Here is a 16,163-nt window from a genome sequence, read left to right as displayed (position 1 = left end):
ATTCTAGCTTTGCTTTATGGGTTTTAGGATTATTCTTAGTTTAGGTTGTCTGGGTGGGGTTTGGTTAGAGTTTTAGTGTTCTGGTTTTCTGTCTGTGTTCCATAGTTGCTGTCTCCCCTATCTGCTGTCTCCCCACGTCCAGTCAGTGGTTGTATCCCAATTCAGGGTCTGCAGCCTTAAGGGCCGCATTTTAAGGCCGATTACGTCAGAGCGACGCGACGAAGGCTGTCCCAATTCGAAGGCTGCTCGAAATGCGGCCCCCAAATGCGTCCTTCATTTCCCTGAATTTTAAGGACGTGGCAGTGTAGACTTCATGGCCCAACATATCCCAGAATGCATAGCGCGGCGGTGGGTGTGGATAATTTTGCCGAAATAAAACGGCGGATGAGGGGCGCCCGAAGAGTAAACTTTAAGTAAGTACTGAATATTACGTCACTTATTTATGTGCAAATGTTTAATAACGAAGAACATTAAAACATTACTGTTGGCCACATGTCGGCAAAGTTATGTGACGTTAGTGACGTTTGTACTAACTTGGTTTTAAAGCCTTTACTTTCAAATATACGCCGTTCAATAGCTGAGCTCAATCTTACAGAGAATGATCAAAGCTCATGTAGAAACAAACAAACAAATGCACAAAAGATTTTCTCCTTCATTTCTGTCAAACAAAGCTGTAAGACACGTTTCCAGCTGTTAGTATCATGGTTGCTAGGCAACCTGGGCAGCGCAACGGAGGCTAGACCGTCCCATTTCACAAGCCTCGCACTTCCGGCCTTAGCGGTCTTTGAGTACGCGGCCCTTGAGGATCGTTGAGGCTGCGTACTTTAAGGCTGCAGATCCTGAATTGGGATACAGCCAGTGTCTGTGTCTGCCCTGGTCCCACGTCTCTGTTCCCTTTGTTATAGAGCCTGCCTGAGTCTGTGTTATGTTTCCTGTTTTACTTTGAAAGTCCATGTCTGATGTTAATGTGTCTGGTTTTGCTTCCCCTTGTCTCGTTAGGCCTGATTTGCCCCAGCTGTGTTTCCCTCCTGTTACCCATTCCCTGATTGCTCCCTCTGTGTATTTAAGCCCTGTGTTTCTTTGTGTCGGTGTCGTGATCTGCTTTCATTTATGCTGTGTGTTCTGGCTGCCTGGTCATGTAACGTTATTTGGATTTTTGTTACGTTTTGCCACTTTTTGCCATCCAGCAATAAAAGCTGAGTTTTGAGTTACTTTCCGCCTCCGAGTGTCTGCACTTTGGGTCCTTCTACTTCCACTCTTGCCTGCACACAGCCTTAACCTGACAACCGAAGTCTATTTACCAACGTACGTAAAGATATTACACATAAAAAATACACAGAAACATTGGAAATCACTTTTTGGCACAACATCGTAACCTCTCCAGAGGTGGTATCAATATTAATATCTCTAAACCCTATAAATGTTTCTTTTAAAGTCTGACGAAAGGAAGGAGCTGCGAGAAGTGTGCCTCTCAACCGGTGGCTCGCTCAATAACGTCTGGCTGTGCAGCTGAAACCTTTTTGACCCACCAACAGTCACACAGAGGCCACAAAATCTCACATGCGGGTTTCACTCTTTCAGGCGGAGTCTCTCGAAGAAATTCTAGTTTGAACTTCAGTTCAAATGCTTCATCTTCTGTGAATCGAGTCAAATTAGAAAAAAACTAAATATAAAACAGGTTTAAATGAACAAAAAAGAAACTCATCTGATCATTGTTAACATACACAGTGAGCACTCATGCAGGTTCATCGAGACTTTGGTTTTCTAAAAAAGATCTAAAGATTTGCATGAGGAAAAACTGAATAACACCTTTAAAATGTTAGTTTTTCCCTTTTTTGTTCGATTGTAACGTGATTAATACAAAATATTTTAAAGAAAACATTTTAAATAAAGAAAAACTTGCCTAATTAATCATTTTATCCTGTGATTTCTTTATTTCGCAATATTTTTTACTGATTAAACATGTTGTTTGTGTTATTGTTACGGCTGCTTTGATGATTTAGGATTCAGTTTTGCTGCATGTTATCATTAAATCCTGTTTCGCCTGCTTTGCAAGAAAAATAACAGGAGACAATGTGATTAGGGCTGAGTATCAATTTCAATTCCTACAACTGCTTCAGTTCCCATTAGTAGTAATACCTACACTTTTTTTGATTTCACTTTTCTAATAGTTTCACAGGCTAATAGTTTTTAAACAGAATAGCACAAACAACATGTATCCCTTTAGAAATCAAACTGTGATACTTCTAAAAGCACATATTCACACCTAGCCACACTAGCACTGTATCAACCCCTAATGTTCCTTTAATGCAACTAGCCCTATAATTATCTACTAGTCACAAACACACTGCAACAGTAAGACTTGTTGATTACACATAGATGATTTATCTGCTTTAGGAGCATTTGACTTTTTCTTTAGCGCTCCGAAAAGACACAGAGGCTAATAGTTTTAAATAGAGCACCACAAACAACAACAGGTATTCCTTTAGAAATAAACTTTTCTGGTGTTACTTCTAAAAACTACAGATTCTTAACTAGTCACACTCTGCAACAGTTAGACAGAGTGGGTTACAGTTAGGCCCCCAACAGTCAGCAAAAGAAGTCATAAAACAATAAAAGAGGCTCCCTTTATCAAGAGCATCCCAGCACTCACACATCCCAACTGTAGTTCCATAGTTTTTCCACCTTTTTCATTACAAACAGTTCCTTTATCTTATCTTATCATGTCAGAGGTCAACTGAAACCATGTCCACCTGAACCTCCAAAGGTTTTACACCTTTTCTTACACCCCACACCTTTATCTCTGCAGGCAGACAATTACACCTCCTACTGACTAACTGTACCTCTATAGTTTCCACCTTTTTTCATTACAAACTGCATTTCTGGATGTATACTAAATGTTTTTCTACGTGTGTGTGTGTATACACATTTTTACAAATTAAATAGAGTAAACAATAAATAAAATATATAAAAATATACAGAGTTGAGACATGTGCAAAACAGTGGCATTACTGTACAGTGTGTAGTGCATAATGTTGAAGTTCCAGTAGTGAAGGTGAGGTGTCTATGACGTGTTCAGCAGTCTGATGGCCTGGTGGAAAAAGCTGTCTCTCAGTCTGCTGGTTGGGGACCGGATGCTGCAGAACCTCCTTCCTGATGGAAGTAGTCTGAACAGTTGATGGCTGGGGGGACTGGAGTCCTTGATGGTCCTCCCCGCTTTCCTCAGGCAGCGCTTCCTGTAGATGTCTTGGAGGGAGGGAAGCTCACCTCCAATTATCCGTTCAGAGCACCGCACTACTCGCTGGAGAGCTTTGCAGTTGTAGGCGGTGCTGTTGCCGTACCAGGTGGTGATGCATCCAGTGAGGATGCTCTCAATGGCACAGTGATAGAAGGTCCTGAGGATGCGGGGGCTCATGCCGAATCTTTTCAGTCTCCTGAGAAAGAAGAGGCGCTGCTGCGCCTTCTTCACTGTTTTGTTTGTGTGTACTGACCACGTAAGATCCTCAGCCAGATGTACCCCAAGGAACCGGAAGCTGCTCACTCTCTCCACAGCAGCGCCGTTGATGGTGATGGGGGTGTGTACTTCTCTGCACCTCCGGAAGTCCACTATCAACTCCTTTGTCTTTGCGACGTTGAGGGTGAGATGGTTGTCTTGACACCAGTGGGTCAGGGCGCTGACCTCCTCCCTGTAAGCCGTCTCATCACTGTTGGTGATAAGACCCACCACTGTAGTGTCGTCCACAAACTTCACAATGATGTTGGAGTTGTTAGTGGCTGTGCAGTCATAGGTGTAGAGTGAGTACAGGAGAGGGCTCAGTACACACCCCTGTGGAGCACCAGTGTTCAGTGTGATGGGGGATGAGGTGATGCTGCCCAGTCTGACCACTTGGCATCTGTCAGACAGGAAGCTAAGGATCCAGCTGCAGAGGGAGCTGCTCAGTCCTAGATCCTGCAGTTTCCTGTCCAGCTTCGAGGGAACAATGGTATTGAATGCTGAGCTGTAATCTACAAACAGCATTCTCACATACGTGTCTCTCTTCTCCAGGTGTGACAGGGCAGTGTGTAGTGTCAGGGCTATGGCATCATCAGTGGACCTGTTGTGGCGGTATGCAAACTGTAGAGGGTCCAGTGAGTCGGGTAGTGCAGAGCAGATGAAGTCCCTGACCAGCTTCTCGAAGCATTTGCTTACGATGGGGGTCAGGGCTACAGGTCGCCAGTCGTTCAATGAGGAGATGGTGGAGGATTTGGGTACAGGGACGATGGTGGCCATTTTGAAGCAGGCTGGGACTACAGACAGAGAGAGGGAAAGGTTGAAGATGTGTGTGAACACTCCAGCCAGCTGAGCCGCGCATGACCTGAGGACGCGGCCGGGAATCCCGTCCGGACCAGTAGCTTTGCGTGCGTTCACCTTCCTGAAGCACTTCCGCACATCCTCCTCAGACACAGCGTGCGCACTGACGTCATCCGCGGTGCGCACACTGTCCGGTCTCATGGTGTTCGCTGTGTCGAATCTAGCGTAGAATACGTTTAGATCCTCACACAGAGAGGCCGTGGTCTGTGGTGTGCTGGTTTTCCCTCTAAAGTCTGCGATCGTGTTTAGTCCCTGCCACATACTCCGAGGGTTGTCAAACTGTTGCTCCACCCTGTCCCTGTACTCACGTTTGGCTGCTTTGATCGTCTTCCGGAGTTGGTAATGTGCGTGTTTGTAGTCCGATGTGTTCGCGGAGGCAAAAGCAGTGCTCCGTGCCGCCAGTGCCGCGCGAACATCTCCGTTAATCCAGGGTTTTTGATTTGGGAAGGATTTGACTGTTCTGGATGGGACGACATCTTCCACGCATTTCCTGATAAATCCACAGACTGAGTCTGTGTACTCATCAATGTTCCTAGCAGTCACGTGAAACATTTCCCAGTCCGCGTGATCAAAACAGTCCCGCAGCGTAGATTCCGATTGGTCCGTCCAACAGTGCACCGCCCTCCGGGTTGGAGCTTCCCGTTTCAGCTTCTGCCTGTAGGCGGGCAGGAGCAGGATGGAGCGGTGATCTGATTGGCCGAATGGGGCGCGGGGGAGGGCTTTGTACGCATCCCGGAAAGAGGTGTAGCAGTGGTCAAGTAGCCGGTCTCCACGAGTGCTAAAATGGATGTGTTGGTGGAGTTTTGGTGAGACTTTCTTCAGGTTTCCCTTATTAAAGTCTCCGGCTGTGATAAACGCTGCCTCTGGGTGTGCGGTTTCCTCACTGCTGATCGCGCTGTACAGTTCCCTGAGTGCTCGGTCAGTGTCGGCTTGTGGGGGAATGTAAACAGCCGTAATAATCACTGCTGTAAATTCCCTCGGTAGCCAGAATGGCCGGCACTTAATCATCAGGTACTCCAGGTCCAGTGAGCAGAAGGATTTGACCGGGTGCACGTTCGCATAATCACACCAGCTGTTGTTGATCATGAAACATACACCACCGCCTCTGCTTTTCCCAGTAAGATCCTGTGACCTGTCCGCACGATGCACGGAGAACCCCGGTAGTTGTATTGCGGAGTCTGGTACCTTGTCCGATAGCCAGGTTTCTGTGAGGCAGATCACGCAGCAGTCCCGCATCTCTCGCTGGAATGAGATCCGTGCCCGAAGCTCGCACAGCTTGTTTTCCAGAGACTGCACATTAGCCAGTAATAAACTGGTTAATGGTGGTCTGTTAGTGCGCCGTCTCAGTCGAACCAGAACGCCAGATCTTCTCCCTTTGCGTCCCGAGTTTGTTTTGCGAGATCTCGCAAAAGTCCGTCTTAATTTTTTTTCTCCCATGTCCCCTGCGGGGCTCCGTATATTAAACATGTCAAGAAAGAAAGAGTATAAAGAAAAAATAGTAAATGTGTGTCTAATTAAACTCTTCCTGTGAACCTTATATCATCCTTTAATATGTTCGGTGTTACAAACTTGAAGAAGCACAGAAAAGATCATCAGACATTAATCTAATCAGTTTTCAGCCTTCATTCATATTGAAAAGTTGAAATCTTCCCTGCTAGACCCAAGTGCAGCGTTTAACACCGTTGGCCAGAACATTTTATTACAGCTATTATTAAATGGAGAGTCCTCTTCACACACTGAGGTTAATTATGAAGCTCCACAGGCTTCTGTGCAAAGACCAGTTCTGTTTACATCATACGCGCTTTAGAAGACATAGCATACATTTTCACTGCTATGCATATGATACCCACTTTTATTGGTTAAACTGCCGGGATGTCTTAGACACATAATGAGCTTTAATTTTCTGCTTCTAAGTTCAGATAAAACTGAGGTTATTGTAACGGGGCGTAAAAATCTTAGAAACACTGTGGCTAACACGATCCTTACTCTGGATGGCATCGCCTTAAGCCGCCTGTTGCAGTCATTTGGCACATTATAAGTAAAATTGAAGCACACGATCCCAAAGCACAACATCAACATTTATTTATATACAAAAATGAAAATTCTTTTTACAGAAAAGAATTGTAACTTCACAATATTGCATTAAGATGAGCAGACAGATTTTAATTTCAGCATCGTGCACACAGATTTTTCAGGACACTGGAAGAGTTCCTGCCGTGGATTTAGATGTTAGTGTTGTGTGGATGATCCCATTCTGTGATCTTTGTGTTACTAACACTGATGCTTTTACACTTTAGGACCCTCGAGACCTCTGCTGCTCAGCCGTCCTGATCGCTGCCTCCACTTTAACCAGAGGCTGTAACCTCTGATCATTTCACCTGCACCGGCAGTAAAACTCTTCTCCAGAACCAAACGTGCCATAAACCCATCACAGCTTCATCATCAGCTCAGTCTCAGCAACATGCAGACGACCGAGCAGCAGAAACTCTGCAGGGAACGTCTGAAGTCTGTTCTTCAGTTTTCCCAGCTCACTGTTTATTGAACATGAGACAGAAAAATAACTTCACCTTTAATGTGAAACTTTTATCGCCTGTGACATGTTTGCAGGAAGTTTTCATGCTGTGATTTAGTGTCACAGCCATAAATATCACACAAGGTAAAAACTGCAAGTCCCAGCATCCTCTGTGTTTAGGGAGGAGCAGTGAAAGTGAAAGTGTTGATCCTCCGTTCAGAGCAGCAGGAGGAGGAAGGTGGAGCTGAGGCAGGCGAGTGCTAACATGAATATGTTTCTTCTTATGACATAAAATAATTCCACGCTGTTCGTGTCTGTGGGTGAAACGTGAGGCCGGTCGGCTCCTCTGAGCGCTGGTTTCCTGTAAGTAGAGAGGAAGTGAGTTTAGCTGAGAGAGCAGGAGGAGAGTGAGAGCTGTGCTGAGGCAGGTGAGTGTTAACACCGCTCTGACATTACTGTGTCTCTGTGGCGGGAACAACAGGCTCCGTCAGTAGAGGCAAAAATAATCAGACTTTGGTTTTTCAAAGGAAACTACTTTATGTTGGGAGAAGCCGCGCGCTCATTGGATAACGGCTTGTCAATCTCAAGTTATTAGCCAATGAGCGCGCAGGTTCACAGTAAGACCCGCCCTTATCACGACGTCTTTTAAAACTAAAATGGCGACAGAAACTCGGTGAGTGGAGTTCAGGCTGACTTTATGAAAGTGCGACGTTTGAGCCACTTCCTGTTCTCAGTCCCGGCGTCCTGATCACCGAGGTTTCTGTTGCTCTGATATCTGATATTGATTATATCGGTAAACAGGCTGTAGGCAGAAACATCAGGTCTGATCTGAAAATCCCTTCAGAAACAAGAGTTTTATGTCCGTGTGAGGCCGCACGCTGATTGGATAACCACCTGTCAGTCTCAGGGTATTAGCCAATGAGCGCGCAGATTCACAGTAAGATCTTATCACGTCATTCTTTTAAACTAAAACATTGACAGTGAAACTGTAACGTGTCCTGTGATCTATAAACACTCTGTGATGAATAATCTGAAGTCATTTTGAGCCTGACAGTAGTTTCCTGTCACAGAGCAGAAGCTGCAGGCAGTTTTTGGCACCTTTATATTTAATTTATTCCAAAATAAATCAATAAAGGTAGAAAAGAACTCTCAGTGACATTAAAAATCTATTTTTAAAGACAGATGTGACCAAGTGCAACAAATATAAGATGAGATGTTTACAGATATTTGAAGTATTGATCATATGTAGAACACAGAGCAGGTCCAATAACAGAGTCATGCTGCTCACAAACAGCAGTTTGGTTTCATGAGCTCACTTCCTGCAGTGATCCTCAGCTTCTCTCCAAAGGAGCCGTAACATGTGGGCTCCTCACCATGATGATGATCCCAAACACACTGAGTTCCTTCATCCACCTGATCATGTACTTATTAAATAATGTGATGGTTTTGGTGTTTTTTAAAGACTTTGAGCCTCTAAAATAACTGGTTTGGACTTTAGGGCCAAAGCTCCAACATTAGAAAGCCGTCAGTGTGATGCTTCCAGTACAACAGCACCTCTGAGTGTGTGTGTTTACCTCTCAGACTAACTCCACCCTGACATCAAGAAGATGGAGGAAGAGGACGGAGCAGCATCTGCAGCATCCAGCTGTGTGTCTGTGAGGAGTGACTGGTCCAAAGACAGACCTCCATATTTCAGTCATGAACCTGCACCAACAATGTTCTTCAATCATGGAGCTCAGCTGACCATGTAAGAGATCTGCTGACTCAGAGTTCAAAGGTTGTTTCTATAAATGTTCTGCCAGTGACATCATAACTTAACCTAACACTGGTCTGTGTATGAAGTATCATTTAGTGGCAGTTGTTAAAGTTGTATAATGATGATGCTAGTTTGGGGTGTATTTTCCTGCTGATGCAAATGCATCTACTTTGTCCTTTGTCTGGTGCTTTGGACAAAGACGTCCAATGAAACTCAGAACAACACAGTTTGCACCACCAGCAGGCAGAGGAAGTGGCTGACATCCAGAAATCCTACCAGTGGCTGAACAAAGCTGGACTGAAAGACAGCACAGAGGCACTAATCATGGCAGCACAGGAACAAGCTCCGAGCACAAGACCCATAGAGCCCGGGGTCTACATGGCTCTTTTTGGGGGGGTTGTGTTGTATTAATAGTGACTTTGTTTCTTTGGACCAAAATCTTTTGTTTTTCAGTTCAGTTGCAACATTGACTAACACTAATGCAGGGGTCGGCAACCTGCGGCTCTTTAGTCCTTACAGTGCGGCTCCTCGTGGTTTGGGAAAATAAATTAGAAGTATTTAGCAGAAGTGTATTTTATTTATGTTCTTTTTTAACTTGTAGTTCTAAATTGGAAGATTATTGTGATATTGAAATCTAAAAATAAAATTATATTTTTTATTTTTTCATCGCTCAAATAAGCGTCACACTCGTGGAAGCCGGTGTACCCGCCGAAACGCCTGCATTTATCGAGACTTTCAGCCCCAGGAAGGCCAATTATGGATCTTCGGATCCACATTATGTCAGCAGCTGTTCTCCACCGTGAACTATGTTAAAAACAAACACCGCTCGCGCCTCACAGACGACAGCTTACAGTCCTGTAAAGATGAAAGTGACTTCGTACAGCCCCGACCTGCAGACGCTGTGCGCAGAGGTTCAGGAGCAGAAGTCCCGTTGTAAACATATCACGGCAGACCCGACGATGTTTGCATGAACACGCTTTTCAGCTTCTCTTTATTGACCACTTTTCACACACGGTTGCTGTACGCACACAGCCGGCTGTAGCTTTGCAGCTCACAGCCCGACACACACCAACACAACAGCACAGACGTTAAGGCGGCGAGGCGTGATTGCGGGTGCCGCTCAGGTGCGTCCGCCCCCCCTGCAGCGGCGCTGCAGACCACGCCCCGCCACACACATTAACCAGGTAAAATACATATTTAGGCAGAATTTTGCAAATATCTATTTTTCATCTTTCAGCAGCATAGAGCTTTTTTTCCAATTATTTTTTAAAAGTCAGGTCAAGGCTCCAAAAGCCCAAAGGAGATATAAGGGTGGCGGCTCACAGCAGTTTTTGTTTGCTACATCATTTTAGTTCAGCTGGGTGTCTTTCCTTTGGTTATATTTCTTTAAGAGTTCAAATGTGTTCATTACATAAATAACATGTAATTTTCTCTGTAGCACTTCATGGATTTCATAAGCAACACACCTTAGTTGTTCACACAAAGCATAAAGGTAAAAAACAGTATATACAGTGTTATCTTCATTCTAGACGTCAAAAAGTATTTGTGGCTCCCAGTGTTTTCTTTTGCGTGGAAACTGGCTCCAAATGGCTCTTTGGGTCCTGAAGGTTGCTGACCCCTGACCTAATGGTATATTTTTTTTAGCTGGATCGTTCTATAAAAACATGAATCAAATCTGAGAAAAGTTTCCACCTGACCTGTTGAATGTTATTGAAGCCAGAAGTTTGCCTTCATACTGTGTTTCTTGCATGCCTTTTGTGGTGTACTAATTGATGTGAAATGAATGAAATGTGGTTGTATTTGCAGAGGTCAGAGGTCACAGTCTCCAGTATCCAGCTGTGTGTCTGTGAGGAGTGACCGGTCCAAAGACAAACCTCCATATTTCAGTCATGAACCTGCAGCAACAATGTTCTTCAATCATGGAGCTCAGCTGACCATGTAAGAGAGCTGCTGACTCATTTACGGGTGTTTGAAATTCTGTGACCACTTTGTAATTTTAGTTTATATTTTAAAGTGTTTTTATTTGTAGTTGCCTGTATTTTTATTACACTGTGTGTAACGTGGTGGTTTGTGCTGTTTGGGATTGTTTTGGTGTGTTTGTGTCAGAACATCAGATAAATGATTTCATCACATTTTAAAAGAAAGTATCAGGATAATAATCTGAACTGAGTCATCAGAAATAGAAAGATGGTCTCAACAGGCCACTGAGCTGATCTCCAAAGAAATGCAGAAGATTGAAGAGTCCGAGGCTGTTTATTTGTCACAGGCATCGTCATACACGTACAACACAGTGAAATGTGCTGAGCTGCTCCTGTGACTGGACAAAACATTAGAAACAATCATTAAATGAAATAATGAAACATTGTGCAGATGTAATGTTAAAGTGCTTTGTGCCACATTAGCACAGCATGTACTGACAGAGCAGTGCAAGCAGAACAAAGCAAATGAGCAAAGTGATGTAAACAGAGTAACTGAACAGAGTGAGCAGAGTAATATCAGCAGTAATGAAGCAGCAGGATCAGTGTAGCAGCGTGTGACGTCATAATGAATCAGGTATGATCTGAAATATGACAGTGAGACAAGAACATGATGTAAGGTCCTGTTTAAACCCTGATGGTGATGCTATGAGGGGAGCATGTTCTGATTTAGGACTTGGATGGTCTGAGGATAGAAGCTCCTCTCTGTTTGTGTCCTGATGGTGCAGAAGCTTCTGCCTGATTGTAGAAGGAGCTGAAGCCAGCATCATCCCAGAGGTGAAGCTCCTCTATGTGCAGACCTGAGGTCAGATTCCTCCAGGCTGATGTTCAGGATCTACAGAAACGTGTGGTTGTAGTTATTGCTGCACTGTGTGCTGACAGCAGATACTCAGAACAAAGCCCTGCACACGTGTTCTTTACAAACATCTGTACATATCAAATATGGATCATGGCAGTGAATGAACACGTTTCTGTCATTTGTTTCAATGGCTTCTTTTTTCTGCCTGTGTTCATGTGATTAATGTCTAACACATAAACAGGTTTGTAATCAAACATCACATCATCAGGGAGGCATCATGAAACAAAGTTACTGCTGGAGGCTGAACTCAATTTGGTGGCAATGTTCAAAAATATCACTCAGATCATTTCAAAGCTTTTAGTTCTTCTTCTTCACTTCTGTAAAAGAATAGAAAGGAAATCAGAACCAAAAAGTTCACTTCCTGATGACTGAACTCTTTCAAAATAAAGCTGAAAGCTCTGAATGTGACACCGCTGCTCCACCACAGTTTTTAGAGGAGGTCAAAGGTCAGTTGAAAGTGATGGATCCCAAACTTCCAGTACATCCAGTGAAGGACATAATCAGCTCTGTGATGAAGGCTTTTACTGTGGAGTTTGTAGGCTGATCACTCTGTGTTTAATAAGACAGGCAGGAACAGCAAAGGAAACTTGGATTCTGAACTCAAACACAAGTTTCTCCACTTTGACTTTTCTCTGTGACCATCAGAGCTTCTGCACAGTGTCATCAAATCTGGATGTTTGTCACTGACAGTCAATGATTTTAGTGATAAAGAAATGTGTTCACAGAGGGAGGAAGAGGAAGAGGAGTGGTGTCTGTGAGGAGGAGCAGCTGTCCTGCTGTGCTTTGTGTCAGGACGTCCTGAAGGATCCAGTCTCTACCAGCTGTGGACACTGGTTCTGCAGACAGTGCATCTCCTCATACTGGGACCAGTCTGCTTCATCAGGAGACTGGTCCTGTCCCCAGTGTGGAGAAAGATCCAGAAGCAGAGCTGGACTGCAGACAGCCAGTCAGAGCAGCTGTGTACAAAGTAAGACTGAACATCTGTCTGCTGATGGACTCATTTCTGAAAACTGGACTTCTTGTTGTTGTTCAGACATTGAAGAGTTTTCTTTCTGTTTTTCTTTCTTTCAGCAGATGTTGGTCTGCAGGAGGTTTTAGATGAACATAAGATCAGTCTGAGGAGGAGATGTGAACGTGTGACTGAAGGAAGTGATGAAACAGGAAGTAGAACCCTCCTCAACAGGATCTACACTGAGCTCTACATCACAGAGGGACAGAGTGAAGAGGTTCATAGCCAACATGAGGTGAGGCAGCTGGAGACAGCTTCCAAGATGGACGCCCTCCATGACACTCCAATCAGGTGCCAGGACATCTTTAAAGCCTTACCTGACCAACAGAGACCCATCAGAGTGGTTCTGACCAACGGCGTGGCTGGTGTTGGAAAAACCTTCTCAGTGCAGAAGTTCACTCTGGACTGGGCAGAGGGCTTGGAGAACCAACATGTCAGTGTGGTGGTTCTGCTTTCATTCAGGGAGCTGAACCTGATCAGAGATGAGCAGTACAGTCTTCTGGAGCTGCTCCATGTTTTCCATCCAACACTACAGAAGGTCACAGCAGAGAAGCTGGCTGTCTCTCAGCTTTTGTTCATCTTTGACGGCCTGGATGAAAGCAGACTTTCATTGGATTTCACCAACAGGAAGCTGCTGTCTGATGTCACACAGAAGTCATCAGTCAGCCAGCTGCTGACAAACCTCATCCAGGGGAATCTGCTTCCCTCGGCTCTCGTCTGGATAACTTCCCGACCTGCAGCGGCCAATCAGATCCCTCCTACATGTGTTGACAGGCTAACAGAAGTACGAGGCTTCACTGACGCCCAGAAGGAGGAGTACTTCAGGAGGAGATTCAGTGATGAAGAGCTGTCCAGCAGAATCATCTCCCACATGAAGACATCCAGGAGCCTCCACATCATGTGTAGTATCCCAGTCTTCTGCTGGATCACTGCTACAGTTCTGGAGCACATGTTGACTACAGAGCAGAGAGGAGAGCTGCCCAAGACCCTGACTGACATGTACTCACACTTCCTGCTGGTTCAGACAAAGAGGAAGAAGAACAAGTACCACGAGGGACATGAGACGAGTCCACAGGAGCTGACGGAGGCTGACAGGGAAGTTCTTCTGAAGCTGGGGAGGCTGGCGTTTGAACATCTGGAGAAAGGAAACATCATGTTCTACCAAGAAGACCTGGAGCAGTGTGGTCTGGATGTGACAGAGGCCTCGGTGTACTCAGGAGTTTGTACAGAGATCTTCAAAAGAGAGTGTGTGATCTTCCAGAAACCAGTCTACTGCTTTGTTCATCTGAGCATCCAGGAGTTTCTGGCTGCAGTCTACATGTTCCACTGTTTCACCAACAGGAAGTCAGAGGTGCTGAAGAACTTCCTGGGAATAAAATACAAAGAGTCATCTCTGGATGATTTTTTGATGGAAACACTAACAAAATCCTTCAGGAGTAAAAATGGTCGTCTGGACCTGTTTGTTCGCTTCCTTCATGGCCTCTGTCTGGAGTCCAACCAGAGACTCTTAGGAGGTCTGCTGGGTCAGACAGAGAACAGTCCAGAAACCATCCAGAGAGTCATCAAGAACCTGAAGAATAACAAGAAGCTTAAAATCTCTCCTGACAGAAGCATCAACATCTTCCACTGTCTGATGGAGATTAACGACCTCTCATTACACCAGGAGATCCAAGAGTTCCTGATGTCAGAGAAAAAATCAAAGAAGAAACTCACTATGATCCAGTGCTCAGCTCTGGCCTTCATGCTGCAGATGTCAGAGGAGGTTCTGGATGAGTTGGACCTGCAGAAGTACAACACATCAGCAGAGGGACGACAGAGACTGATTCCAGCTGTGAGGAACTGCAGAAAGGCTCGGTGAGTCCAAGATTTGTTATTCAGAAATGCAGAAGCTGGAGGATGTTTGGTCATTTGTTCTGACACAAGCTGTTGTGTAATATTTTTGAAAGAGTTTCCAAAACCAAATTTGTGTAAAGTTGGAAATAAACACTTCCAGTTAACTCTGTCAAACGTTTTTTCTGCATCTAAAGAAAATATTGTAGTTTCGATGTTTTTACTGCATGAGTAGTCTATGAAACTAAGTAATCTATGTGTATTTGTTGATGAGTGCCGACCTTTTATGAAACCAGTTTGGTCAGGATGAATTAAGAGTGAGGTTATTTTCTCTAATCTCTTTGAGAGAGCTTTGCAGATTATTTTAAGGTCTACATTTATAAGTGATATTGGACGATAGCTTGAGGGATGTACAGGGTCTTTGCCTGGTTTTAGCAGGAGACTAATGTTTGCAGAATTCATATTTGATGGAAGTCTGCCCTTTTCTTTGATTTCCAACAACGTTCTGTAAAAAACTGGTGCCAGAATCGGCAGAATTTTGGAAGAGTTACGCTGTCAAGAAACTAATAAATGTCTTTTTTAGATGCGTTTTTTTTGTGGTGAATATAAAGTTTCATAGAAATCCCTAAAAATGTTGTTCATTCTTTCAGATCATACATTGTGTTCCCAGATCATCTTTAACAGCACATATAGTTATTTTTTCTTTCTTTATTTTTAACTGGTTAGCTAGAAATCGACCAAATTTGTTACTGTGTTCAAATTTTTGGGGTATTTTGTTCAGTATTTCCTAAGTCCACTCTTTTTAAAAAATATTTAACAAAGTCTTCATCTCCAGTTTTTACTCGGCAGAATGTTCTTCTTATGTATTATTGTTAAAGATCCAGGAGAATGATCGTTGACAGCTGTAAGGTGAATCTCAGTGTCTGAGATGTCACTCTGCAGTGAGCTGCTGACCAAAAAATAATCCAGGCGAGAGTAGGAGTGATGGACATGTGAGAAGAAAGTACAGTCGTGGCCAAAAAGTTTTGAGAATGACACAAATATTAGTTTTCACAAAGTTTGCTGCTAAACTGCTTTTAGATCTTTGTTTCAGTTGTGTCTGTGATGTACTGAAATATAATGACAAGCACTTCATACGTTTCAAAGGCTTTTAGCGACAATTACATGACATTTATGCAAACAGTCAGTATTTGCAGTGTTGGCCCTTCTTTTTCAGGACCTCTGCAATTCGACTGGGCGTGCTCTCAGTCAAATCTTGACTGACAGCAACCCATTCTGTCATAATCACTTCTTGGAGTTTGTCAGAATTAGTGGGTTTTTGTTTCCTCCACCCGCCTCTTGAGGATTGACCACAAATTCTCAATTGGATTAAGATCTGGGGAGTTTCCAGGCCATGGACCCAAAATTTCAACGTTGTGGTCCCCGAGCCAGTTATCACTTTTGCCTTATGGCACGGTGCTGTGGAACGCCAGGACTGCCATAGTGAATTAATTAAATACACCATTAAATAATTAAATGTGGCAATAATTAATTACAATTGGAAATAATTAACTAAATAAATATTTATGACACATTTAATTAATTATTGACAATTTTAATTAGTTATTTAATGATGTATTTATTTAATTCATTTTGGCACTTTTGTCCCCTTCATGTCTCAACTTGAAATCATTTTATCTGTCAGCCTCACCCATCAAACTAAGTGCATCATGCTAACTGCAGCTTCTCTAGCATTTGATTGGTTGCCGTGCAAAGTAAGTCAAGACAGGTCGATCCTAGATAATCGATTGCTTGTGTGGCCTTGGGGCAGCCAGGTATCCCAGAATGCATTTCAAATCACAGGCAGCAATGTTGGTGTGTAAAGTTATAA

The 16,163-nt window shown here is 43.9% G+C and overlaps 1 protein-coding gene across 2 annotated transcripts in view; it reads left to right on the top strand.

The window, feature by feature from the left end:
- Nucleotides 1–16,163, top strand: part of LOC112432436 (protein NLRC3) — a 3,307,575-nt gene that overhangs the window by 439,427 nt on the left and 2,851,985 nt on the right. Inside the window, exons 1-2 of one of the 2 annotated variants that reach the window (XM_076881162.1) lie at nt 11,822–12,421; nt 12,526–14,317. The exons of the other annotated variant lie outside the window; for it this stretch is intronic. Coding sequence (XP_076737277.1) covers nt 12,148–12,421; nt 12,526–14,317 — 2,066 coding nt within the window. The 5' untranslated portion in view covers nt 11,822–12,147. Of the gene's footprint in view, nt 1–11,821; nt 12,422–12,525; nt 14,318–16,163 lie in introns of those variants that run through there. 2 annotated transcript variants of the gene reach the window in all.

The sequence above is a fragment of the Maylandia zebra genome, unplaced genomic scaffold (assembly GCF_041146795.1).
Source record: "Maylandia zebra isolate NMK-2024a unplaced genomic scaffold, Mzebra_GT3a scaffold03, whole genome shotgun sequence".
Lineage (NCBI taxonomy): Eukaryota > Metazoa > Chordata > Actinopteri > Cichliformes > Cichlidae > Maylandia > Maylandia zebra.
The sequence above is the reverse complement of the archived record's forward strand: the minus strand, read 5'-3'. Positions and strand labels throughout refer to the sequence as shown.